At 43.6% G+C, this 25,692-nt stretch overlaps 1 protein-coding gene across 1 annotated transcript in view; it reads right to left on the bottom strand.

The window, feature by feature from the left end:
- Positions 1-25,692, bottom strand: part of kcnh8 (potassium voltage-gated channel, subfamily H (eag-related), member 8) — a 533,200-nt gene that overhangs the window by 70,237 nt on the left and 437,271 nt on the right. The window contains exon 11 of the mRNA XM_068011912.1: positions 14,528-14,742. Within this exon, the coding sequence (XP_067868013.1) occupies positions 14,528-14,742 (215 nt within the window). The remainder of the gene's footprint in view (positions 1-14,527; positions 14,743-25,692) is intronic.

Below are 25,692 nucleotides of genomic sequence, written 5' to 3'. Positions count from 1 at the left end.
CTATCACCCCTCAACTTAAAGCTATGTCCCCTCGTGTTTGCCATCACCATCCTAGGAAAAAGGCTCTCACTATCCACCCTGTCCAACCCTCTGATTATCTTATATGTCTCTATTAAGTCACCTCTTCTCCTCCTTCTCTCTAACGAAAACAACCTCAAGTCCCTCAGCCTTTCCTCGTAAGACCTTCCCTCCATACCAGGCAACATCCTAGTAAATCTCCTCTGCACCTTTTCCAAAGCTTCCACATCCTTCCTATAATGCGGTGACCAGAACTGCACGCAATACTCCAGGTGCGGCCGCACCAGAGTTCTGTACAGCTGCAGCATGACCTCGTGGCTCCTAAACTCGATCCCCCTACTAATAAAAGCTAACACACCATATGCCTTCTTAACAGCTCTATTAACCTGGGTGGCAACTTTCAGGGATTTATGTACCTGGACACCAAGATCTCTCTGCTCATCTACACTACCAAGAATCTTCCCATTAGCCCAGTATTCTGCAATCCTGTTACTCCTTCCGAAGTGAATCACCTCACACTTTTCCGCATTAAACTCCATTTGCCATCTCTCAGCCCAGCTCTGCAGCCTATCTATGTCCCTCTGTAACCTATAACATCCTTCGGCACTATCCACAACTCCACCGACCTTCGTGTCATCCGCAAATTTACTAACCCACCCTTCTACACCCTCATCCAGGTCATTTATAAAAATGACAAACAGCAGTGGCCCCAAAACAGATCCTTGCGGTACACCACTAGAAACTATACTCCAGGATGAACATTTACCATCAACCACCACCCTCTGTCTTCTTTCAGCTAGCCAATTTCTGATCCAAAGCACTAATTCACCTTCAATCCCATACTTCTGTATTTTCTGCAATAGCCTACCGTGGGGAACTTTATCAAATGCCTTACTGAAATCCATATAGACCACATCCACGGCTTTACCCTCATCCACCTGTTTGGTCACCTTGTCAAAAAACTCAATAAGGTTTGTGAGGCACGACCTACCCTTCACAAAACCGTGCTGACTATCTCTAATGAACTTATTCTTTTCAAGATGATTATAAATCCTATCTCTTATAACCTTTTCCAACATTTTTCCCACAACCGAAGTAAGGCTCACAGGTCTATAATTACCAGGGCTGTCTCTACTCCCCTTCTTGAACAAGGGGACAACATTTGCTATCCTCCAGTCTTCCGGCACTATTCCTGTCGACAATGACGACATAAAAATCGAGGACAAAGGCTCTGCAATCTCCTCCCTGGCTTCCCAGAGAATCCTAGGATAAATCCCATCTGGCCCAGGGGACTTATCTATTTTCACACTTTCCAAAATTGCTAACACCTCCTCCTTGTGAACCTCAATCCCATCTAGCCTAGTAGTCTGTATCTCAGTATTCTCCTCGACAACATTTTCTTTCTCCACTGTAAATACTGACGAAAAATATTCATTTAACACTTCCCCTATCTCCTCCGATTCCACACACAACTTCCCAGTACTATCCTTGATTGGCCCTAACCTATCTCTAGTCATTCTTTTATTCCTGATATACCTATAGAAAGCCTTAGGGTTTTCTTTGATCCTATCCGCCAATGACTTCTCGTGTCCTCTCCTTGCTCTTCTTATCTCTCCCTTTAGATCCTTCCTGGCCAGCTTGTAACTCTCACGCGCCCTAACTGAGTCTTCACGTCTCATCCTAACATAAGCCTTCTTCTTCCTCTTGACAAGCGCTTCAACTTCTTTAGTAAACCACGGCTCCCTCGCTCGACAACTTCCTCCCTGCCTGACAGGTACATACTTATCAAGGACACGCAGTAGCTGCTCCTTGAATAAGCTCCACATTTCGATTGTGCCCATCCCCTGCAGTTTCCTTCCCCATCCTACACATCCTAAATCTTGCCTAATCGCATCATAATTTCCTTTCCCCCAGCTATAATTCTTGCCCTGCTGTATATGCCTGTCCCTGCCCATCGCTAAGGTAAACCTAACCGAATTGTGATCACTATCACCAAAGTGCTCACCAACTTCTAAATCTAACACCTGGCAGAATGAGATTTGCGTCTACCTAACAGGAAGTGAGTTGACCTGATTGTACCTTGCATACTAGCTGCAGTATTCATGGTGACCTTTTAGCATTGTGAACAACTCTGATTGGAAGCTTGCTATTTATGGAGGAGGATGGATCATCTGATCTTAGAGCATGCAGGCATAAAGCCCAACACCAGCTGTCAAGGTGCCTCTGCATCTGGGCCCCATTTCAGCAAACTGTGAGGAAATTGAGAATAGAAAAGCTGGGAATGTTTCCTTCTTCCTGATTTAAATGACCATCCTTCATTTGTACCTGTTGTAGTTATGGGCACCCCGCACAACACCAGCGGTCCCAAAATTCCCGGGGCAACTTAATATCTCCATCGCTTTTTCCTGTTCTTTGCACCCAAGAAACATTTCCCAGGCATAAACCACAAGAATATCATCCCCTTGATGTCATCACATTATAACCATCTCATTTGCATCCCACATTGGTCACCAGAAATGATAGTTGAAAATGGAATTGATGCAAAAGCAGATGGGGATCCATCAGGTTGGCTCTCTGCCGCCATCTGATTAGCACCACAAAATTGGGTGTATACCTGAGAATTTTCAGGTTAGTGTGTATTATAGCAAATCAGTAACAAGTTTCAATGTTATACAATGTGACTGAGGTTACTGTTGATGAAGAGGGACAGTTGGCCTGAAGCGTTCAGCAATTAATTCATCCCTAGCCTCTCCGGCTGAAAGGCATTGTGATGGCCCTCATTCCATTGTTTCTCCCTCACCTTTGCTCATCTGATCCTTGTCAGATAAAAAGAAGCCTTACCCATCTGGCTCCTTCAGCTGCAATCCTCTCTGGATAGCGATATTATGCAGAACACAGCTTGCCACAATACTGCAAGAGACTCTTTGCGGATTATACTGCAGTGAGCCTCTGGGCCAATCAAAGCATCGCAAGCTTTTCTTTCAGGAATCCAATAGTGAGCTTGATGGCCTCACTGTGGTGCCATGGCTCTGATTGTACCTAAGCTGCTTAGGCGTGGTGGAGTTCTGAAGGGATGCCGTGAGCCATGTTAAAAAGGGTAGCCCTTGTGCCCAAACAGCCAGACTGGGTGATAGTTGACAGTTGCAGAATGAATGAATCATGATGGCTGCCTGGAAACCTGGCACAGACGGAGCACAATCTTTTACTTCTGATCACAGACAAGCTGGACGTTAGTCAAGTGAAGCCCCTTGAGGTTTATGAAAGCTCCTGTGTGGTCTTGTGGAGTCCTGATGGTAACATCAGTGTCATCAATAGCATCTTGCACTTGAGGGAAGCCAGCCACTGAAGCCAATGCCAAGGTTCTCTCATTCTGACTGTTGTCATCAATCGGGAAAGATATGAAGCAGTTGGCCTTGATAAATTGTGCACTGGTTACCTCCTTGGCACACATGTGGACTGTTGACTACAAGATGAGGGAGATGTCCTCAGTAGCACCCTGCCTCGATCCTGAAGCAAAGACTTGTAGCAAAATTAAAACCATGGGATTAAAGGGACAGTGGCAGCATGGATACAAAATTGGCAAAGGGACAAAAAGCAGACAGTATTGGTAAATGGTTGATTTCAGACAGGAGGGAAGCATACAGTGGTGTTCCCCAGGGGTTGGTATTCAGACACTGCTCTTTCTTTTCTAAATGAATGATCTGGACTTGGATATACAGGACATAATTTCAAAGTTTGCAGATGCAAAACTTGGAAATGTGGTAAATAATGAGCTGAATACCAGTAGACTTCAGGAGAATGCAGATAGACTGGTGAAATGGGCATATACAAGGCAGATGAAATTAAATGCAGAGAAATGTAACGTGGTACATTTTGGTAGAATGATTGAGAAGAAGCAGTATAAACTGAACTACAATTTTTAAGGGGTGTAGGAACCCCTTGTGAGAGTGCAGATACACAAATCTTCGAAGGTGGCAGAGCATGTTGAGAAGGCTGTTAAAAAACATATGGAATCCTTGGCTTTATCAAAAGAGGAATGGAGTGCAAAAGCAAGGAAGCTATGCTAAACTTTTGCAAAACACTGGTTAGGCTTCAGCTGGAGTATTGTGTTCAATTCTGGGCACCATATTTTAAGAAGAATGAACCTTAGAGAGGGTGCAGAAGAAATTTACTGGAATGGTATCAAGGATGAGGGATTTGAGTTATGTGGAGAGACTGAAGAAGCTGGATTCATTCTCCTTTGAACAAAGAAGGTTAAGAGGAGATTTGATAGAGGTTTTCAAAATCATGAATGGTTTTGATAAATTAAATAAAGAGAAACTGTTTCCAATAGCAGAAGGGCCAGTAAGCCAGTAAGAACACCCATAATAAGAAATTACTGCTTTTTAAGGGTTCATAAGCAGTCGAAAGTATCACAAAGAAGCAATACACGAAGTAAGAAATCACTCAAACTCCAAAAATTCACTAGCACACTGATGCCAATGATCTGAGTACCTGAAGCTCATTATCTGTTCTGCAGCGTGTTTTATCTACCAGGTTGAGAAGTGAACTGAACTTCAGATTTTTGTTGCTAATGTCATGTTGAGGTCCTCAAAGTCCCATAGGACCCCAACACACCTACCATTCATGAGGCTCCCACCTGCCTCTAGCAGCAGCCTCAATTGACAGGGAAGTGCGTGATGTCAAAATGACACTGGCAGCAAAGTGTGCAGAAATGGTTTGGTAAGTACAAACAACCAAGTTTTATCCCTTATTCCATTCCCACCAGACAGCAAGAGTAAACATTCCGCCCCCTCCATTCATTGTAAGTTTTTACTTTTGTCTGATAAAATCAGAGAAAGTGCTCTCATGTCCTTTCTGGGGTTCAATGTGCGCTGAAGGAAGAATTTAACTTCTGCTTCAGAAGCCAATTTCTACAATTTTACCCTTGCCTTCTCAGAGTGACAAGACTCATTCCTGGGTGATAGCAGACTTCATTGAACATAGTACAAAGAGATCATGTCCCAGCTGCCCCAAATTGATCTCCCATCCCCAATGCATTAAATTTAAAGTCCTTTTCCTTCACGACATTGCCCCACCAGCTCTGCAATCTTCTTCCTTGATATATCCTGTTTGAATTGCTCTTTTCCTTTGACTCCAGCCTTCTATTCTCTCTTCACTTTCCCTCATAATTGATGAAAAAGTTTTCAATCACCTTGGTTGTACTCTTCAGAACTCACTTTTTTAACCACCTGGTTTTTAAAAACCTTCAACAAACCCCCCTCTTCAGCCGAGCTTTCAGACATGACTCCTAATCTCTCCCTCCCTTGCTTAAAACTATTCGCAAAGCATAAAGGGAAATTTCCAAATTATTATGGCTGATGGAAGCACTGGACGGCACAGTGGCGCAGTGGTTAGCACCGCAGCCTCACAGCTCCAGTGACCCGGGTTCAGTTCTGGGTACTGCCTGTGCGGAGTTTGCAAGTTCTCCCTGTGTCTGCGTGGGTTTCCGCCGGGTGCTTCGGTTTCCTCCCACCTCCAAAAGACTTGCAGGTTGATAGGTAAATTGGCCATTGTAAATTGCCCCTAGTGTAGGTAAGTGGTAGGAGAATGGTGGGGATGTGGTAGAGAATATGGGATTAATGTAGGATTAATATAATTGGGTGGTTGTTGGTTGGCACAGACTCGGTGGGCCGAAGGGCCTGTTTCAGTGCTGTATCTCTAAATAAATAAAAAATAAATAAATAAACATGATTGATTACGGAAACGTGTGGTCTCTTCACCAATGGACCTTGTTCATTGCAATGTCTTGCACAATCTTCAATCTCTGTGAATTCCACCAGATCATTTCTCTTGACAGTGATATCTATGTCACGGTGGGAAAAGGTGCTAAAATTAATATTCATGGGTTCAGTATTAACTTGGGGCACAGAAAGGAGGAAGATACTTTCTTGCGTTTCTCACTGCCTTTTCTCTTTTTTGAAAAGTTGCATATTGAGGCACGTTTTGACACCAGGGACTTTCAGTCCATACATTAATGCAAGCAGGTACTTACAAAACTTCCAGCCAGGAAGCTCAACATGAAGGCAAGCTTACACTGTAATATAATGCATTTATTCACTTGATCACTTGGTAAAATATTTGCAATACTTAATAAAATAACTTTTAAAAATTGTTTCCTGGGATGTGGGCGGTGCTGGCTGGGCCAGCACTTATTGCCCATCCCTAATTGCCCTTGAGAAGGTGGTGGTGAGCTGCCTTCTTGAACCACTGCAGTCCATGTGGGGTAGGTACACCCACAGTGCTGTTAGGGAGTTCCATGGTTTTGAGCCAGCGACAGTGAAGGAACAGCGATATAGTTCCAAGTCAGCATGGTGTGTGGCTTGGAGGGGAACTTGCAGGTGGTGTGTTCCCATGCATCTGCTACCCTTGTCCTTCCAGGTGGTAGAGATTGCGGGTTTGGAAGGTGCTGTCGAAGGAGCCTGGGTGCATTGCTGTAGTGCATCTTGTAGATGGTACACACTGCTGCCACTGTGCGTCGGTGGTGGAGAGGGTGAATGTTTGCGGATGGGGTGCCAATCAAGCGGGCTGTTTTGTCCTGGATGGTGTTGAGCTTCTTGAGTGTTGTTGGAGCTGCACCCATCCAGGCAGGTGGAGAGTATTCCATCACACTCCTGACTTGTGCCTTGTAGATGGTGGACAGGCTTTGGGGAGTCAGGAGGAGAGTTACTCGTCACAGGATTCCTAGTGTCTGACCTGCTCTTGTAGCCACGGTATTTATATGGCTACTCCAGTTCAGTTTCTGGTCAATGGTAGCCCCCAGGATGTTGATAGTGGGGGATTCAGCGATGGTAATGCCATTGAATGTCAAAGGGAGATGGTTCGATTCTCTCTTGTTAGAGATGGTCATTGCCTGGCACCTGTGTGGCGTGAATGTTACTTGCCACTTATCAGCCCAAGCCTGGATATTGTCCAAGTCTTGCTGCATTTCTACACAGACTGCTTTAGTATTTGAGGGGTCATGAATGGTGAAAAGTATGAAAAATGTAACTGGTGACCATTAACTAACTTACCATGACCCCAATCAGATCACCATTCAACATTATACTCACAATTTATTTTAAGAACTGTTTACATATAAAACTGGAAATATTCTAATTAAATGGTCTTCAGGGTAAGACACTTAACCAAAGCATGCTGCACAGAATCCAAAAATGTTAAACAACTGCAGAGATTAGTTTAAAAAAATGCTGCAGTTTGAGGTGGCAGATGTAAATGATACTGCAGGACTTTTTTTTTGGGAGACATGTATTTTAATAGGAATGATTTTGTCAAAGAAAATTCTGAAAACAGCTGCTTTCTCCAGTGAAAAAATGAATCTATAAAAATATATATTGGTGTGTAGTGAAAACTTTCTTTCCCTGAGGATTTAATTTTACCTCGTTACTGTTCTGCTCTAAAACGTTTCTTGCTGCAGAACAGTCATTCAGCAGGCTACTCAAAGGAAATCAAGGAAACGATGAAAGAAATTGATGGTGGTCTATTGTTTCATAATATCTCAGTTAGAGTAAATGGAAGACTGCACCTTTAAAGGCATATTATTAAGGAGGGAAGATATATGCATACCTAGGATTAGGAAGCATAGACTAACTAACCATGACCCCAATCAGATCAACAAAACAAGACAAAGTGATAAAAGGAAGAAAAACTAGCTCAGCAAATCTTGCAGAGAGAAAGATAAAGAGGCACATTGGGATGAACACAATTACCTTCAGAAACAAATTAGAAGGCAATCGGGGAGAGGCAAAGTGATTCTGGAAATGAACACAAGCTGTAGATGGTAAACAGAAAAGCAAGAGTTGAAGCCTATGGGGTTAAAGCGGCAGTGGCTTTGTGGATACAAAATTGGCTAAGAGGCAGAAAGCACAGTAATGCTGAATGGTTGCTTTTCAGATTCAAGGCATACTGTGGTATGTCTGAGGAGTCGGTATTAGGACCTCTGCTCTTTTTAATATACATTAATGACCTGGAGATGGGTATAAATGACACAATTTCAAAGTTTGCAGAAGACACAAAACTCAGACATGTAGCTAATAGTAAGGAAGATAACAAACTTCAGAAGGACATAGACAGGCTGGTGAAATGGGAAGACACATGGCAGATGCAATTTATTACCAAGAAGTGTGAAGTGATGCATTTTGGATGGAAAAATGAGAGGCAACATGAACTAAATGGTACTATGTTACATGGGGTGGAGGAACAGAGAGATCTGGGGTCTACATACACAATTATTGAAGCTGGCAGTGCCAGTTGATTAGGATTTTTAAAAAAATCATAGGGGATCCTGTGATATATTAATAGTGACCCCTGCCACAGCAGTGAAACAGCCCTTATCCAAGTCACAAATTGCATCCAATGGGCCTCCTGGTCCCCTGGGGCAACATGCCCTTTCTCCTCTTTTTGACCTCCAGCAGCTGGGAGCCCTCGCTTTGGCTGTTGTTTCATTGGTAGTATGATACCTTCCTTTAAAGCCTGTCACTAACAGTTCCACCAACTGTTGCAGCCTGAATGCACCTCTCCTTTAGGGCTGTAAGTTGTGCTCGGCACGCAGGCACCTGGGCTCACTGCTGAGCGTGCAACCATTCAACAGCATGTCTCACACAGGGCTGCATGCCACAATCATTGAGATGAGCAGGCAGCAGTAGGATTGTGTGGTGCCTGCATCATCTCAACCAGTCATGGGGAAATTGTGCATTGTGACCCATGCCTCCTCTTAGCCCTAATCAAATTTTTAGTATTCTGACTAGTAAACTGTCCATCCTCATCCTTCTTGCCACCATTGATATGGTTGGTCACATGTTCCTCCTCCAATGTCATCCATCTGGGTGGGACTGCCTTTGCATGGTTATATTCTTAGCCATCCAGACATAGCCAGAGAATCACCATTCCCGTACTGTTACCTCTGGAGTTCCTCAAGGATCTATCCTTGGCCTTCTCCTATTTCTAATCTACATGTTGCCCCTCGGTGACAGCATCAGAAAACATAACATTGGGCTCCACATATACACTAACAACACCCAGTACAACCTCATCAGCCCCCCTCGCGACCATTCTACTGCCTCTGAATTGCTGACATCCGGTATTTGATGAGCAGCAACTTCGTCCAACCAAATATCGGAAAGATGAAAGCCATTGTCTTCAATCCCGCCACAAACTTCATTCTCTAGCCATCAACTCCATCCTTCTCCTTGACCACTCTCTGAGGCTGAACCAGGCAATTTGCAACCTTGGCATCCTATTTCACCCTGAGATTCTGACCCCATATCCACTCTATCACCAAGAACGCCTACTTCCACGTCTATAACATCACCCGTCTCCACCGAGCCTCAGCTCATCTGCTGCTAAAATCCTCTTTTTTGCCTTTGTTACCTCTAGACTCAACTATCCCAATGTTCTCCTGCCTGCCTCCGACCTTGTGCCCTCTGTAAACTTATGCTCATCCAAAATTCTGCAGTTCGTATCCTAACTCGCACCAAGATCTGTTCATCCATCACCTCTGTGCTCCTTAGCCTGGTCCTGCAATGCCTTGATTTTAAAAATCTCATCCTTATTTTCAAATCCCTCCATGGCCTCACACCTTCCTATCTATGTAGCTTCTTCCAGCCTTAAAACACGCTCAGGTCTGTTGTTGCACAGTTTAAAAATGTTCCACTAATGTTATGCTAAACTTTTCTAAATCACTGGTTACTGAATACCATTGATGTCATTTCTCTGGAGTTTCTGCGGATCTTCCGCTGAAATTACCAGGAGGACCTTCAAAGAAAATGAATGGCGCAAAGGTGTTTTCATTAAAGGGGTCACCTTAGTGATATTGGTGTTCTGTCAATACTGTTCCACTAGCTTACAACAGTTACATTTTGGGATGTCCTAAGGCTCTGAAAGGTGTTATATACATGAAAGTTATTTCTTTAATTCCAAACTGAGTCAACAGGTATAAAAGTTTAATAAAATATAAACAGGCAGAGGGATTAACTCAAATATTATCCAAAATTAACGTCTTCCCTGCAATTGTACACTATTTCCAGTAAACCTAATTATTACAAACATCCTAAATATAGTTTATTTTTCCAAAGATTAAGGGGAAAAGCACACTGACCAGCTCACTGCCCAGCTCCTGCCTTAATTCCAGCCTACCCCATCCCGAAAGGGACCTTATGCTGGGAGCCCAGAGCACCTGGCAATTCCTTTTAATATCTTGGGGCATGGCTGGGTGAAGCCTACGCCGTGTGAGCTGCTCCTAGTTTTACAAGTGGTACAGCCGAAGAGGACCAACAACTGGAAGTTTAAAATTACTTCTCCTGGGGTAAGAAGAAGCAAGTGTGAAACATAAGGACATAAGAAATAGGAGTAGGAGGAGGAGTAGCACAAACGGTCCCTTGAGCCTGCTCCACCATTCAATACGATCATGGCTGATAATCTGCCTCATCTCCACTTTCCCTCGCATTCCCCATATCCCTTGATTCCCCAACAGACCAAGAATCTGTCTATCTCAGCCTTGAGCATATTCAACGATGGAGCATCCACAAGCCCCTGGGGTAGAGAATTCTAAATATTCACAATCCTCTGAATGAAGAAATTTCTCCTCATGTCAGTCCGAAATGATGGACCCCTTATCCTGAGGCTATGCCCTTGTGTTCTAGATTCCCCATCCAGGGGAAACAACCTTTCAGTGTTTACCTGTCAAGTCCCTTCAGGATCTTGTTTGTTTCAATGAGATCACCTCTCAATCTTCTAAACTCCAGAGAGTAGAGGCCCAATTTACTCAGCCTGTCATGATGGACAATTTTCTCATCCCAGGAACCAATCCAGTTTTAATTATAAGAATTCAGTAGAACAGAAAGAGTTTAAAAATAGATGGGAAATGAAAAGGAGTCTTAAAATACAAACTTACATGGAAGGTTTGGAATGGCAAGATATCTAAGTGAAAGTTGCAAGATCCCTTGGATTTTGGAACACCAAATTAAAATTCATGATGGAATTTGGTTTTAAATACCATAGTTTGCGATAGAATTAATCTAAGTTGAAAGAAGACATGTCAAGGCAACCAGCAAGCACCGCAGCTAGACTGCCAGACCCTGCCAATATGGCATCAAACATAACTGCTGACCCTGGCACACCCACCTGACAATGACCAAGAAAAATTGTCTCTGCAGGTTCTCAGTCATCTGTGTCACCTGCTACAGTCAGTCTGCATCATAAGGACGGGACTACCAAGGGCAGTCAGCATAAATGTCTCCTGGAACCTTTCTGCCTCGCATTCTTCCAGGAGTAGGACATGACAGTTTAATGCCACACTGCTCTATTGGTGATTAATATCAGCCATTCGAGCATCAAGTTCATGCTCTCCTGCATCTATCATTTGTTTCTCCTCATCTCCTTGATAATTGTAGTAATAATAGCAAAAGCTTTTTCAGCGATGTTAGAAGTCAGATTAAGAACCATATAGGGCCACAAAAGGATACTGTAGGGAAGATTCAAACTGATTCTCAGGTTATGGCAGAGCTGCTAAATGACTATTTCACATCAGTCTACACTCCTGGAAATGATGCTTATATTCCAGATGAGGAGTACTCAGTATTGAATAGAGTTCTTAATATTGAAATAGATAGTGATGTCAATTTGGATACATGAGAAAAGCTCAAATTTGATAGGGCTCCAGGTCCAGGTAATATCCATCCATGGGTGATTAAAGATGTAAGACAGGTGATCTGTTTGCCCCTTAGCCATATCTTCAATAGTTCAATCGAGTTGGGGACAGTTCCCTTAAACAGGAAGCTAGCTCATGCAGTTCCTATTTTCAAAAAGGGGACAAATCCAAGCCAGAGGACTACAGGCCTATCAGCCCGAGAATCACCAGAAACTGGTCCTCATGCCTTGTCTAAATATTTGGCGTGAGCTGGCAGAACCTGCGCACATCCACAGGCACCTGCCTCGCTGGCAGCAGCCCTTAGGTAAGTTCCAGGATGGGGGCAGGGAGGGACAGCAGGCTGGGGACCAACTAGCCAGCTGTGGTTGCTGGAAGTGCTGTGGAACCATGCAGAGCAGTGTTAGTGAGACTGCACCCATTTCCTGAAAACCAGGGCAGCTGAATTTCTTGTAAGGATCATTAAACAGGCATTAGGCCCTTCACTAGCAAATGCAAGGGGCCTAACATCTGTCTTAGGTGACTGCCCTGGACACCTGAGAAAGTGCCTAACCCATTTTCAGCTTGGCATTTTTTCGGGCATCCTTGGGATACAGGGCATTGTGTCTAAAAATGTCATTATTGCATTTGTTTTATACCTGTAAAATGGGTATGGGGACCAATTTCTACCCCACACAGTGAAAAATCTGGAGGCAGTGTGAATTTTTCTTGATGAGGGAGAGTTAACTCTGGTGAATAAATGGAATAGCTTATAATGTTGCACCTAGTACTTTAAAGGGAAATGACTCAAAGTTTTCATTTAACTTCATGGTTGATAATTCAACACTAATAGAAGGTTCGAGAAATCGATTTTGCCATTTACCTATTGAACAACCATTGGTCATTTACTAAAACTAAAGGAAGAACTTGCATTTATATAGTGCCTTTCATGGCCTCAGGATATCCTAAAATGCTTCACAGCCAATACCTCCGTTACAAGGACACATGTAAATGAGATATGAAGATGGTGGACATTGGCATAGACAACTGGGAGACAGTCGCCGACGTCTGGGATCTCTGGAGGTTGACTGTTCGTAAGAGCATCAGAAGAGGCAAGGAGGAACGGAAAGCTCAGCTGGCTGAGAAGAGGGTTCAGAGAAAACAGAGCCCAGCAAATCCTATGCCTCCTCTTCCCACTATCTTCATTTGTAGCAACTGCGGCAGAGACTGCCATGCAGGGTGGGGCTCCTGAACCACACTGGGAGATGTTTAACACAGAATTGACCACCAAGGCACAAACCTTTGTCTCACGAGATGGAAGGCTGCCTGGGCTCATAGCCAATGAAGTAATTTTGAAGTATAGTCACTGTTGTAACTGGGAGCAGCTAGCTTGCACACAGCAAAATCCCACAAATAGCAATGTGACTTCTCATCAAGACATTAGAAACCCTTCCACTGTATATTAGAGTTAAGTAATTCCTTGCATCAAGCAATGAAAATAATTTCTCATCATTAACTTCAACCGAAGCAAAGCACTCCCTAAATTCGGAGATGGTTGAATCACAAATCTAGGTTATCAGTCTAACATTGTTCAACCTTGTCTAGTTACATTCCATAGAAGATATTCCAAAAGGACTGAAACTATAGTGCTACACATAATATTTACACCACCCATCTTTGCACTACTCTTACAAATTTCTATGCTATTTCTATTTTCCTCAATTTTTTACATGCTTTTGCCGTCCTCTCCCCTCCTGAAAGCATTGACTCCTTGTTGGAGGATAGTTCCACAGACACTGCTGAAAATATGCAAAGCTGCTCTCAATAATAACATTGTTATTGTGACAATGATTGGCACGACATCCAATGATGTCATCCTGTCATGTATTCAAAAATATTTAGATGATGTATACCAGATGCCAATTCTCTCGGTATATCACAGAGTGGCATCAAATGGTGATGAGTCAACATAATCTGAAGAAGGGTCACTGACCTGAAACGTTAACTCTGTTTCTCTCTCCACAGATGCTGCCAGACCTGCTGAGTATTTCCAGCATTTCTTGTTTTTATTTCAGATTTCCAGCATCCGCAGTATTTTGCTTTTATTTAAGTCAACATATCTGCCTGACATCCCCACCTCCCACCATCTGCCCAGATTATGGTGGTTTAATGATATATATAACAAAGAAAGTTTGACCCTTAGGTTTTCCTTTGAAGACCATTAGAACACAAAGTGAAGATTCTATCTAGGTTTTTATCGTACTGAGAACAAAAGACAACACATTTTTTGGGGGGAGGTAAACATCTTGGATGAAGCGCTGAATGAATTACTGTTATTGTAATAAATTACTTCATCTAATGTTGCAACTTCCAGTTTACAAACAACATTAAATCATCATCTGAGTGTTACCAACATTGAACTAATTTTTCAATACATATATGGATTAACTAAGGAGGGGGAAGGAGGGCAAAAAAATGTCCAAGAGAACAGGAAAATAGAAATGGCATTGAAATTTATAAGGCTATGTATGTAGTTGGGCAGTGTAAATATTCTGTGGAACTAATAGCACCAAACAAAAACACAGAATTTAAATTCTGCCATAGTGGTAACAGAGAGTTTGTTTGGCTACAGTCAGGATAGTAACACTATGAAGGTTAGATAGACCCTTTCTCCTATTGTGGAAGTAGTAACTTTAGCTCACAGGAGGAAAATACCGTGAAGCTACAGTTGAAAGTTGAAAATCAGTTTAGTGTCTTAAAATTTTATTGGTAATTTAAACTGGTCCAAATTTGTATGGTCTCCACAGTATGATAATAAATAGAATAAGCATGGTCAACTGTACTTACATCACTTTCATGACCCTCTCTGAGGTTATAGGTGAGGTTGTGATGAATGTCCTCTTTGAACTTATGAGAGTATTCTGGGTACAGCTCCAGCACCTCATGGAGACCTTTCAGATTAATACACTGCAGGTCACAGTAGGTTAGAGCTTTAACGTCTGAATTGGCTTTGATAACTTGATCTTTATTTGCGAGATTTGCACCAATCAGATCACCTTTACCTGTAATACAATAAGCAAAACAGATCAGCATAACATTTTTACAAAGAATGGAGAACTGAGATTCAAACATATTGCATCAATGTGATAAACGAAGACGGATTTTCCTGGGACGCAAGGAAATTAGTGCAATGCATGGACAGCGCACAAAAAAATAGCATCTGACATCTGTATGTGCACCTGGATTTCATCTCGGACCTAATTTGCATCCCCTGCGAATTATATGGGTGATTGCTGAGGCCTCCGATCATGTGCAGTGATGATGGTACAGAATTTAAAAAGTGCTGAGGATCTTTGAGCAGGTTCAGGTTCATCTTGAGGCCTTGGAGGTAACAGTGCCCCCTGAGGCTGGGTGAGCATTTTTAAGCCCTCAGATTATGAGGAAATATCCTGGAGAGTTTCTGTGAGACTCTTTGTGCCAATGCATAATTTTACAATTGGCAGTGCTAAGGGAGAGGATTTTATGCCAGGAGTGGATAAGACAAGTGTTAAAGCACTCAGAATGCAAGTAAGGCCTGCACAAAGGCACCCTGCTTTGATGATAAGGTCAGTGAACAGCTGCTGCAGGAAGTGGAGCAAAGGCGGGCATGCACTGGTTCACTGCCATGGAACGAAGATCCTAAAGACAATGGTACATATGGCATGGCCATAGGTGGCTTAGGCCATCAACAGTGTCAGTACTGTGCCAAGGACCTCAGCAGGAGCAGGGAAGTAAGTTTGAACTTTTACATGTTTGTTTGTTTGCCCTATGGCAACGACCCAGTGTTTCCTATTACTCACTGTTCTTTGCTTGGTACTAAAACATCTTGTAATCATGGTACAGCCTCATGCCCACTTTGAAAAGGCTTCCTTGTCATAAGCCATAGAAACGCTCCATAAGCTAACGATGTAATGCATGAATAAAATTATGAGAGGCATAGATAGGGTAGGTAGGCATGAAGGAGCAGCAACTTCACATGATACTCAGAGTAACTGCTAATTCATAATGCGAAGGGAAAGGGACATGACTAGCTTGTCATCCTGGAAGCAAAGGGTGGTAGTGGATGGATGTTTTGCAGACTGAGAGGTGATTGGCCAAGGGTCAGTTTTGGGTCCATTACTCTTTCCAATTTTTATGAACGACTTACACTCAGGTGGAGGGAGCAGCATTATAATGTTTGCAGATGATATAGAGTCATAGAGTCGTACAGCATAGAAACAGGCCCTTCGGCCCACCGCGTCCATGCCGACCATAATGCCTAGCTATACTAGTCCCATCTTCCTGCATTAATTCCATATTCCTCTGTGCCTTGCTCATTTAAGTACCTGTCCAGATGCCTCTTAAATGTCGCTGTTAACTGTTCCTGCCTCCACCACCTCCTCAGGCAGCTCATTCCAGATACCCACTATTCTTTGTGTGAAAAATGTACCCCTTTGATCCCCTTTAAACCTCCTCCCTCTCACCTTAAATCTATGCCCTCTAGTTTTAGTCACCCCTATCATGGGAAACAGACTCTGGCTACCTACCCTATCTATGCCTCTCATAATTTTATTTACCTCTATCATGTCCCCTCTCAGCCTCCTTCGCTCCAGGGAAAACAGATTCAGCCTATCCAATCTCTCTTCATAACTCAAGCCCTCCAAACCAGGCAACATCCTTGTGAATCTTTTCTGCACCCTCTCTAGCTTAATCACATCTTTCCTGCAGTGCGGCTACCAGAACTGCACACAGCACTCCAAATGTGGCCTAACCAACGTCATGTACAACTGTAACATGACGTCCCAACTCTTGTACTCAATACCTCGGCCAATGAAGGCAAGCATGCCATACGCCTTCTTCACCACCCTGTTTACCTGTGTTGCCACTTTCAGGGAACTATGTACTTGCACCCCAAGGTCTCTCTGCTAACAACACTCCCCAGGGCCCTGCCATTCACTGTATATGTCCTGCCCTGGTTTAACTTCCAAAATGCATCACTTTGCACTTGTCTGCATTAAATTCCATTTGCCAATCCCTTGCCCACTTTCCCAGTTGATCTATATACAGTTGTAACCTTAGACAACCTTCTTCACTGTCCACTATACCACCAATTTTGGTGTCATCTGCAAACTTACTAATCATGCCCCTTACATTCACATCCAGGTCGTTAATATATATGACAAACAACAGAGGGCCCAGCACTGATCCGTGCAGCACAACACTGGTCACCGGCCTCCAATCTGAAAAACAACCCTCCACTACAACCTTCTGCCTTCTATCACCAAGCCAATTTTGTATCCAATTTGCTAGCTCACCCTGGATCCCATGTGTTTGAACGTTCTGGACCAGCCTACCATGCGGGACCTTGTCAAAGGCCTTGCTAAAGTCCATGTAGACAACGTCCATCACCCTGCCCTTGTCAATCCTCTTGGTCATCTCCTCGAAAAACTCAATCAAATTCGTGAGACATGATTTCCCAACTCTTGTACTCAATGCCTCAGCCAATGAAGGCAAGCATGTCATACGCCTTCTTCACCACCCTGTCTACCTGTGTTGCCACTTTAAGGGAACTATGTACTTGCACCCCAAGGTCTCTCTGCTAACAACATTCCCCAGGGCCCTGCCATTCACTGTATATGTCCTGCCCTGGTTTAACTTCCCAAAATGCATCGCACAAAGCCATGCTGACTATCCCTAATCAGACCTTGCCTTTCCAGATGCATATAAATCTTGTCTCTCAGAATCCCTTCCAATAACTTTCCCACCACTGATGTAGGACTCACCGGCCAGTAGTTCCCTGGCTTATCCCTGCTGCCCTTCTTAAATAAAGGCACAACATTTGCTATCCTCCAGTCTTTCGGTAGCTCACCAGTGGCTAACGATGATAAAAAAATCTCTGCCAGCGCCCCAGCAATCTCCTCCCTTGCTTTCCATAGCATCCTAGGATACACCTGGTCAGGCCCTGGGGATTTATCCACCTTAATGTGCTTCAAAACCTCCAACAACTCCTCCTTTGTAATGTTGATACGCTCCAGGATATCCGTGTTCCCTCCCTTGAACTCACTAGCTTCCATGACCTTCCCCATGGTAAATATGGACGAGAAATATTCATTTAAAACCTCGCCCATTTCCTGTAGCTCTACATATAGATTGCCACACTGATCCTTAAGGGGACCTACTCTCTCCCTAACTACCCTTTTACTCTTAATATACTAATAGAATCATTCAGGATTCTCCCTTATCTTATCTGCCAGGGAAAGCTCATGGCACCTTTTTGCCCTCCTAATTTCCTTCTTAAGTGTAGTCCTATATCCCCTATATTTCTCGAGGGACTCGCTCAATCCCAGCTGCCTATACCTGACATATGCCTCCTTCTTTGTCCTGACTAGACCCTCAATATCCCTCGTCAACCAAGGTTCCCTAAACTTGCGAGCCTTGTCCTTCCATCTAACAGGAACATTCAGGCAATGAACTCTTCCTATCTCACTTTTAAAAGCCTCCCACTTGCCAGACGTCCCTTTACCTGTCAACAGCCTCTACCATTCAACTTTTGAGAGTTCCTGTCTGATGCCATCGAAATTAGCCTTCCCCCAATTTAGGACTTCAACCTGAGGACCAGTCCTATCCTTTTCCATAACTATCTAGAAGCTAATAGAGTTATGGTCACTGGTCCCAAAGTGCTCCCCCACTGACACATCAACCACCTGCCCATCCCAATATAGAATTTTGCTAAGTAGCAGATCATGATGAGGATAGTTATAGACTTCAGAATGACATAGACAGGATGATGAAATGGGCAGAAGCATGGCAGGTGTAGTTCAATGTGGAGAAAAGTGAAGTCATGGATTTGAGAGACTGGAGAAATATGGTCCCACTATTTAAGAAAGATTGTAGAGATAAGCCAGGGAACTATAGACCAGTGAGTCTCATGTCAGTGGTAGGGAAACTATTGGAGAAAATGCTGAAGGAGAGAATCTATCTCCACTTGGAGAGGCAAAATTTGATTAGGAATAGTCAGCATGGCTTTGTCAGAGGCAGGTCATGCCTAACAAATTTGATTGAAGTTTTTGAACATGTGACCAGGTGTGTAGATGAGGGTAGTGCAGTTGATGTAGTTTACATGGATTTCGGCAAAGCCTTTGACAAGGTCCCACATGGGAGACTTATCAAGAAAGCAAATGCACATGGGATACAAGGTAACTTGATAAGGTGGATTCAAAATTGCCTTCGCTGTAGGAGACAAAGAGTGATGACAGACGGTTGTTTTAGTGACTGGAAGCCAGTGTCCAGTGGCATACCACAGGGATCTGTGCTGGGTCCCCTATTGTTTGTCATTTATATAAACGACATAGATGACTATGTGGGGGGTAGGATCAGTAAGTTCGCGGATGACACAAAGATTGGCTGAGAGGTTAACAGTGAGGTTGAGTGTCTTGGGTTACAGGAAGATATAGACGGGATGGTCAAATGGGCAGAAAAGTGGCAGATGAAATTTAACCCTGAAAAGTGTGAGGTGATACACTTTGGAAGGAGTAATGTGACACGAAAGTATTCAATGAATGGCCTGACACTGGGAAGTTCTGAGGAACGAAGGGACCTTGGCATGTTTGTCCATAGATCTCTGAAGGCAGAAGGGCAGGTTAATAGGGTGGTGAAAAAGGCATATGGGACACTTGCCTTTATCAATCGAGGCATAGATTACAAAAGCAGGGAGGTCATGTTGGAGTTGTATAGAACTTTGGTAAGGCCACAGCTGGAGTACAGTGTGCAATTCTGGTCACCACATTATAGGAAGGATGTGATTGCATTGGAGGGGGTGCAGAGGCGATTCACCAGGATGGTGCCTGGGATGGAACATTTAAGCTATGATGAGAGGTTGGATAGGCTTGGGCTGTTTTTGCTGGTGCAGAGAAGACTGAGGGGTGACCTGATCAAGGTGTACAAGATTATGAGGGGCATGGATAGGGTGGATAGGGAGAAGCTGTTCCCCTTAGTTGAAGGGTCAGTTACGAGGGGACACAAGTTTAAGGTGAGGGGCAGGAGGTTTAAGGGGGATTTGAGGAAGAACATTTTTACCCAGAGGGTGGTGACGGTCTGGAATGCCCTGCCTGGGAGGGTGGTAGAGGCGGGTTGCCTCACCTCCTTTAAAAAGTAACTGGATGAGCATTTGGCACGTCATAACATTCAAGGCTATGGGCCAAGTGCTGGCAAAGGGGATTAGGTAGACAGGTCAGGTGTCTTTAATGCATCGGTGCAGACTCGATGGGCCGAAGGGCCTCTTCTGCACTGGATTATTCTGTGATTCTGTGAGAGGACTAATATGGAAAGACAGTATACTATAAATGGCATGATTTTGGCAAGTGTAGATGAGCAGAAAGACCTTGGTGTTAATGTAAACAAATCCTTAAAGGAGGCAGGGCAAGTTGCTAAGGTGGTTAAAAGAATGGGTTATTCGGGTTTACAAATAGAAGAATAGAATATAAAAGCAAAGCGATCATGCTAGAACTTAAAAAATCACTGGTTAAGCCTCAGCTAGAGTATTGTGGACAGTTCTAGGTACCTGTAAAGGCCGTAGAAAGGGTGCAGAGGAGGTTTACCAGGATGTTACCAGGGATGAGCAACTTCATTAATGAGGAGAGGCTGGAAAAGTTAGTACTGTTTTCCTTGGAACAGAGAAGATTAAAAGGTGACCTAATAGAGATTTTCAAGATGATGAGAGGTTTTGATAGAATAAATAGAGCAAAACTATTCCCTCCAGCAAGTAGGTCAATAACCAAAGGTCATAGATTTAAAATCATTGGCAAAAGATCAAGAGGGGAGATGAGGATACATTTTTTCACCCACAGAGTTGTTGGGATTGGGAACGTTTTAACTGGAAAGGTGGTGGAAACTGATTCCATGAATTATTTTAAAAGGGAGCTGGACAGGTACTTGATATAAAGGAACTTACAGGGTTCCGGACAAAAAATGGGGATGTACAACTAAACATGACTGCTCTGCCTAAGGGCGAGCATAAGTACTACGAGCCAAATGGCCTTCTTCTGTGCTGTAAGTTTCTATGATTCCATGACGTTGTGATTATGCCCTGATGCTGCATATATCCATGAAAATATAAAATTTCATTGCAGGAGGAGATCATTAAATAAAAGGCAGTTAACAGTTCTCCGGTCAGGTGAGGAGGGGTCACAGGCTCCCCTCTTGTCCTTCCTCTTACTGGACTGCAACAGCATTTACTCCTTTTTAAAACAGTGGATGTGCTTACCATTTCAGTGAGTATATTTTACCTTTTTCCTTTGTTGCGATTGTGAAAGAACCAATTGGACAGGTTTTCTTGAGTTTAAACAAGAAAGAGGTGAGTTTATTATATTTAACAATCTAAACCTAATCTAAATAAAATAATAAAAAATACACTACACATTCAAGCAGACACACAAGAATCACACGCACACACAAATAGATTACAGAGTGAGAAGTAGATTTTGTGGTTGGATTAGAGTCCAGAATAAATAAAAAATGTAATAAACAGTCTGTGAGGTTGGATGATGCCGTGGTCTTGCAGCTGAAGTTGTATTCTTGAAATCTTTGGCTGGTTAAAGTGCTGGCTCAGGGTTTTCTTGGAAGCAGACTTGTAGGTGGCTCTCTTCCACTGCTGGCTTCAGACGGTTTTCAAACTTGTGATGTTATCTGGAGAGAGAGAGAGGGAGGGATACAGTCCTACTGCATCTGCACAGTTTTAGACTTCATGTCTCTCTTTGTTCAAGGAAACTCCCAGCTTTCACAGAGAAGGACAGACGGTCACATGACTGCCTCAGCGCATCCTCTGGAAGCTTCTAATGAGATTCAAGGTTAGGAATTTCCATTTCACCAGGCCCCAGGATGCCAATATTTGCACTTGGAGGGGTTTACTCTTTCAAAGTCAATGTGTCAGGATGGCCTTGAATGTCGTGCTAATGAAGCAATCTTAGGTAATTCAATCACTTAGAGCAAGCCATTGTTTTGGGTCCAGGCTCATCAGACATATGTCTCCTGTTGGAGGCCTTGGAATGTGAAAAGGTGCTTCAGATGCAAAATGCGGTGGCCATTTTGGCAGCTAGTTTTTTTAAAAGTTAACTGCAGGATTTTTTTCCTTTAAAAGTTTAATGTAAATTTCCAACCGATGAATTAAAATTCCTCATTTGGCATATAGTTTTTCTTGACACCAGCTACTGAAGGAAGACTTTCGGTTCAGCACCCCAGAAGAAAAACGGGAAATCGAGCTCCTGCAAGGCAACTTCACAGAATGAGCAAGACATGATGAAGCAGTTGGGCACATCCCCACTGACGGTTCAACGTTTTCTTTCCTTACTTCATTCCCAGCCCTGGATAGTTTCAGGAAAGGTTCAGGACCTCCTGTGCAGATGAAATGCTGATGCCAACCCATGACAATGCCTGAAAATAACTATTTATGTAACTTTTTGTTTGACCATCTTTATGTCCTCACAAGATTGGCACAGCAATTAGAGGCCAGACACCACTGTACCTGCAGCAAACAAGTACCCCATTACAATGCATGCAGCCACCCAGTTACATCCACTTGAATGATATAAAGAGTATAAGGGAAGAACAGAGGTGGACTTACAGAGACTTGAAAAGCGGGAACAAGAAGAACAGGATGGGGCGAAGTGGTGCCCCTCTGCCAAAGGAGGAGAAAATCTCCTCTCTCGTAGACAGTGGGTCCAAATCTCGTGGCCCTGCATTCAAAAGAACAGTGCTTTTGGCGCATAATAGATTGTAGCAATCATTGGCTGATGTGCCTTTATCCTTCTGCACCATGACAACAAGTGTGGAGGAATTCACATCCTGCAGGCATTGATGCATGTTACAGGAGTACGCAGACAGCTTTGGAATGAGTGACAGTTCCAGGGTCATCTGCTGTGTAGCTTCTCATAGATGACACCTTGTTGACAGTTGTCGGTTCTCTCATAAATGCTCAGATTGCTATAATATAGGCCCACAGTTGTAGCGTGGCAGCCTCCATGGACAAGCCCATAGAAGAGGTAACTCATAAAAGAAATAATGTCCACAATATGCTGTGCCAAACATGTAATGGGTCTGGCAACCCTAAGATCCATGGACAGAGTGGTAGGGAGGCCAGGAGAAGGAGGAAGGCTTGAACACACTGTGGATGTTGGTGCTCTCTCCAGAAGGCTCCAATTCCATCACAGTCAGTCACTGCCCCTGCCCCCAAAACTCCTATTTCACAGGAGGCTGTAAATAGCCAGAACCAGGTTTCCTCATTGCAGTGGAATAGTTTCAGCCTGAAGCTGGCCCATCTGGTGTGAGAGATCGCTAACCACCTCAGTACCTAGCTGCCATCATCCTGCACTGTTCTTGCCTCAGAGAACCACTTCGATGAGGCTCCAAACATGCTAACTGCACACAAAAACTCACTGTTAGGAGAGGGAGCACCATGTTGGATAGAATTAGGTTGACAACCATAATAGATGGCAGGGCAATAAATGTGATGGCTGCAGATTATACTATGTGAAAAGCCCTTTTGATGCGACAGGGATTTGAAGTTTATGTGGTATGTAAAAACATGATGTGAGTTACAATGGATGGATTCAGAGTAAAGGCCTGCTACCGGACCCGAACCCGACGGGACCCGACGACATGTGTTGGGTTCGGGTCGGGTCGGACTTCCGGGTCCGGCATTCGGGTTCGGGTCGGGTCGTGCCGAATCAAACAGGCTCTATCATCACCTCAGGTAAGCGACTTTAATGTTAATTTACTTTTTGGACTTTAATGGTGGTTTAATTGCTACAGTTATTTTAAGCTTGTGCAGGTAAGGAACAAAGTAAAAAATGAAAAAACTGATAGTCGGGTCGGGCGCGGGAAAAAATGGAAGGTCTCGGGCCGGGTCAGGCTCGGGCTCGGATGGGGTTCTGTCGGGCTCGGGTCAGGTCTCATTTGCAGACCTGAGCAGGCCTTTAATTCAGAGTAGTTTCTTCAGGCATGATTCTATTGTAAATGAAGGTCAAGAAGGAAAGATGGAATATAGGAATTGTCCTGGATGGCACGATCAGGAGAATATTACCAGCATGAGGTTTCTACAGCTGCTTTGACCAGTAACAGTCTGATTGCCTTGTGGTTCACCTGCAACTTTGATTTCTTCTTCTCCTGAATTCTCCTACACCTCCTCTAATCCTTTAAGGGATGCCCCTATCAATGAACACAATATGGAACTATGATCTTGGATACCTTCCCTGGGATGCCCTCAGAGCAATCCAGGCATCAGAACCTCTGTTTCACAATTCCAGTGGTCTTCTCCATAGCCACTCTATTAGAACGAAGACTCTGCATCAAGTGATGGAGCCCAATTCTGGACCTTCTTCAAAAAAGGTGGAATGTGGAGTGTCTGTAGATGAAGGCATCGTGTGAGCTGCCAGAACAACCTGCACTCACTTGCTGAATTTAATGCTGATAATTGCATATTAGCTGCATATTAATGGATTAGTGGCCTTTTAATTCAAATAAGGGGCTTTCCTCTTCAAGAGCACCCATCAACCATGCCCTGTCCCTGGACAAGCCAGTGAGTCAGTTGAAGCCAAGCCATGCCTGCTGCTGTAATAACAAAAGCAAAATACTGCAGATGCTGGAAATCTGAAATATAAACAACAAATGCTGGAAATACTCAGCAGGTCTGGCAGCGTCTGTGGAGAGAAAAGCAGAGTTAATGTTTCAGGTCAGTGACCTTTCATCAGAACAACTTCTCCTGATGAAAGTTCACTGACCTGAAACGTTAACTCTGCTTCTCTCTCCACAGATGCTGCCAGACCTGCTGAGTATTACCAGCATTTCTTGCTTTTATTACATGCCTGCTGGTGTCTGGCTTCCATGGAAAACGCAATATATCAATTTCCCATGGTAAACAAGGCATTCTTGATCTGTTTGGTGCATTAAGCACTGCCAACCAACTTATACAATGTATACCTCTAGTGGCTCCCTGAAATACTTTAATTCAGTAGAGGCTCACGACCACGGTTACAGGTTCCCTTCCTGCAGGTGATACAACTTTCTTATGACCTCTATGCTAAACCAAAGCCTGCAGTGGCATTACTCCTCATTAAGGGCCAGAAATGTCCATCAGAGCCTGGAACACTTCTGAGTTAGTGCTCACCTACTCTCTTGCTGCCTTGCAGTGCTTGCAACCAAAACAGTCTCCTGTTCCTTCTCCTCTTCCAGGTAGCACAACTACAGAGAAATTCCAGGGAGAGGCCCCAATAGGGCAGCTTTGACACTTGTCCTTACTGAAACCAAAACTAAAATAGCAAAAGCAATAAAGCTTTCACAGTAATCGCATCTCCTGCACCTCAGAATTATTGTCAAAACTGATTCATTTGAATATCTCGCCCCTCCATACCATCTTCAGCTGCAGCACTGTGAACATTTTCTCAGCTGAGAGTAAGAAGTTTGTGGCAGTGCAATGGGAGCATTGATCTGACATCATGTGTCTCTGTCCATAGATCCTGTTGATTGCAGCTCCTGCTCACATTCTCCTCGGATGCTCAATCCAGGAAAATCAGCTCTACTGCTACTGCACTACAAATTAATAGCATTTCAATAGTTTTAAACAGCTCAGGTTATCCACCTTAAAACTATGACAGTATGCTTCCATCATCATCATTCAAACTATATTAAAGTATTTTTAATGGACTGAACAATGAAATATCTTTTGCAGTCTTTAGTGAATGTTAAATAAATTCGATGAAAGCTAAATGGGGAAATAGGCCTGGAGAATCTACAATGGGTGGGTGGGCTCTCTGCAATTATGGCAGAATCATTGCTGCTTTGGAACTTTGACATTAACCCAGCCAATGTTTTTGGGGTCAGGGGAGGGGTTTCCAAGAATGAAACGTTGATGGTGTGGGGTTGCATCTGGAACTCTCTTCCACCCAATATCCAGGAAACCCAGATAGAAACTGGCCACCCAGGGGGTGGTGGTGGTGGTGGGG

This window comes from Heterodontus francisci, chromosome 2 (assembly GCF_036365525.1).
Source record: "Heterodontus francisci isolate sHetFra1 chromosome 2, sHetFra1.hap1, whole genome shotgun sequence".
Lineage (NCBI taxonomy): Eukaryota > Metazoa > Chordata > Chondrichthyes > Heterodontiformes > Heterodontidae > Heterodontus > Heterodontus francisci.
This window is presented reverse-complemented; position numbering and strand designations above follow the sequence as displayed.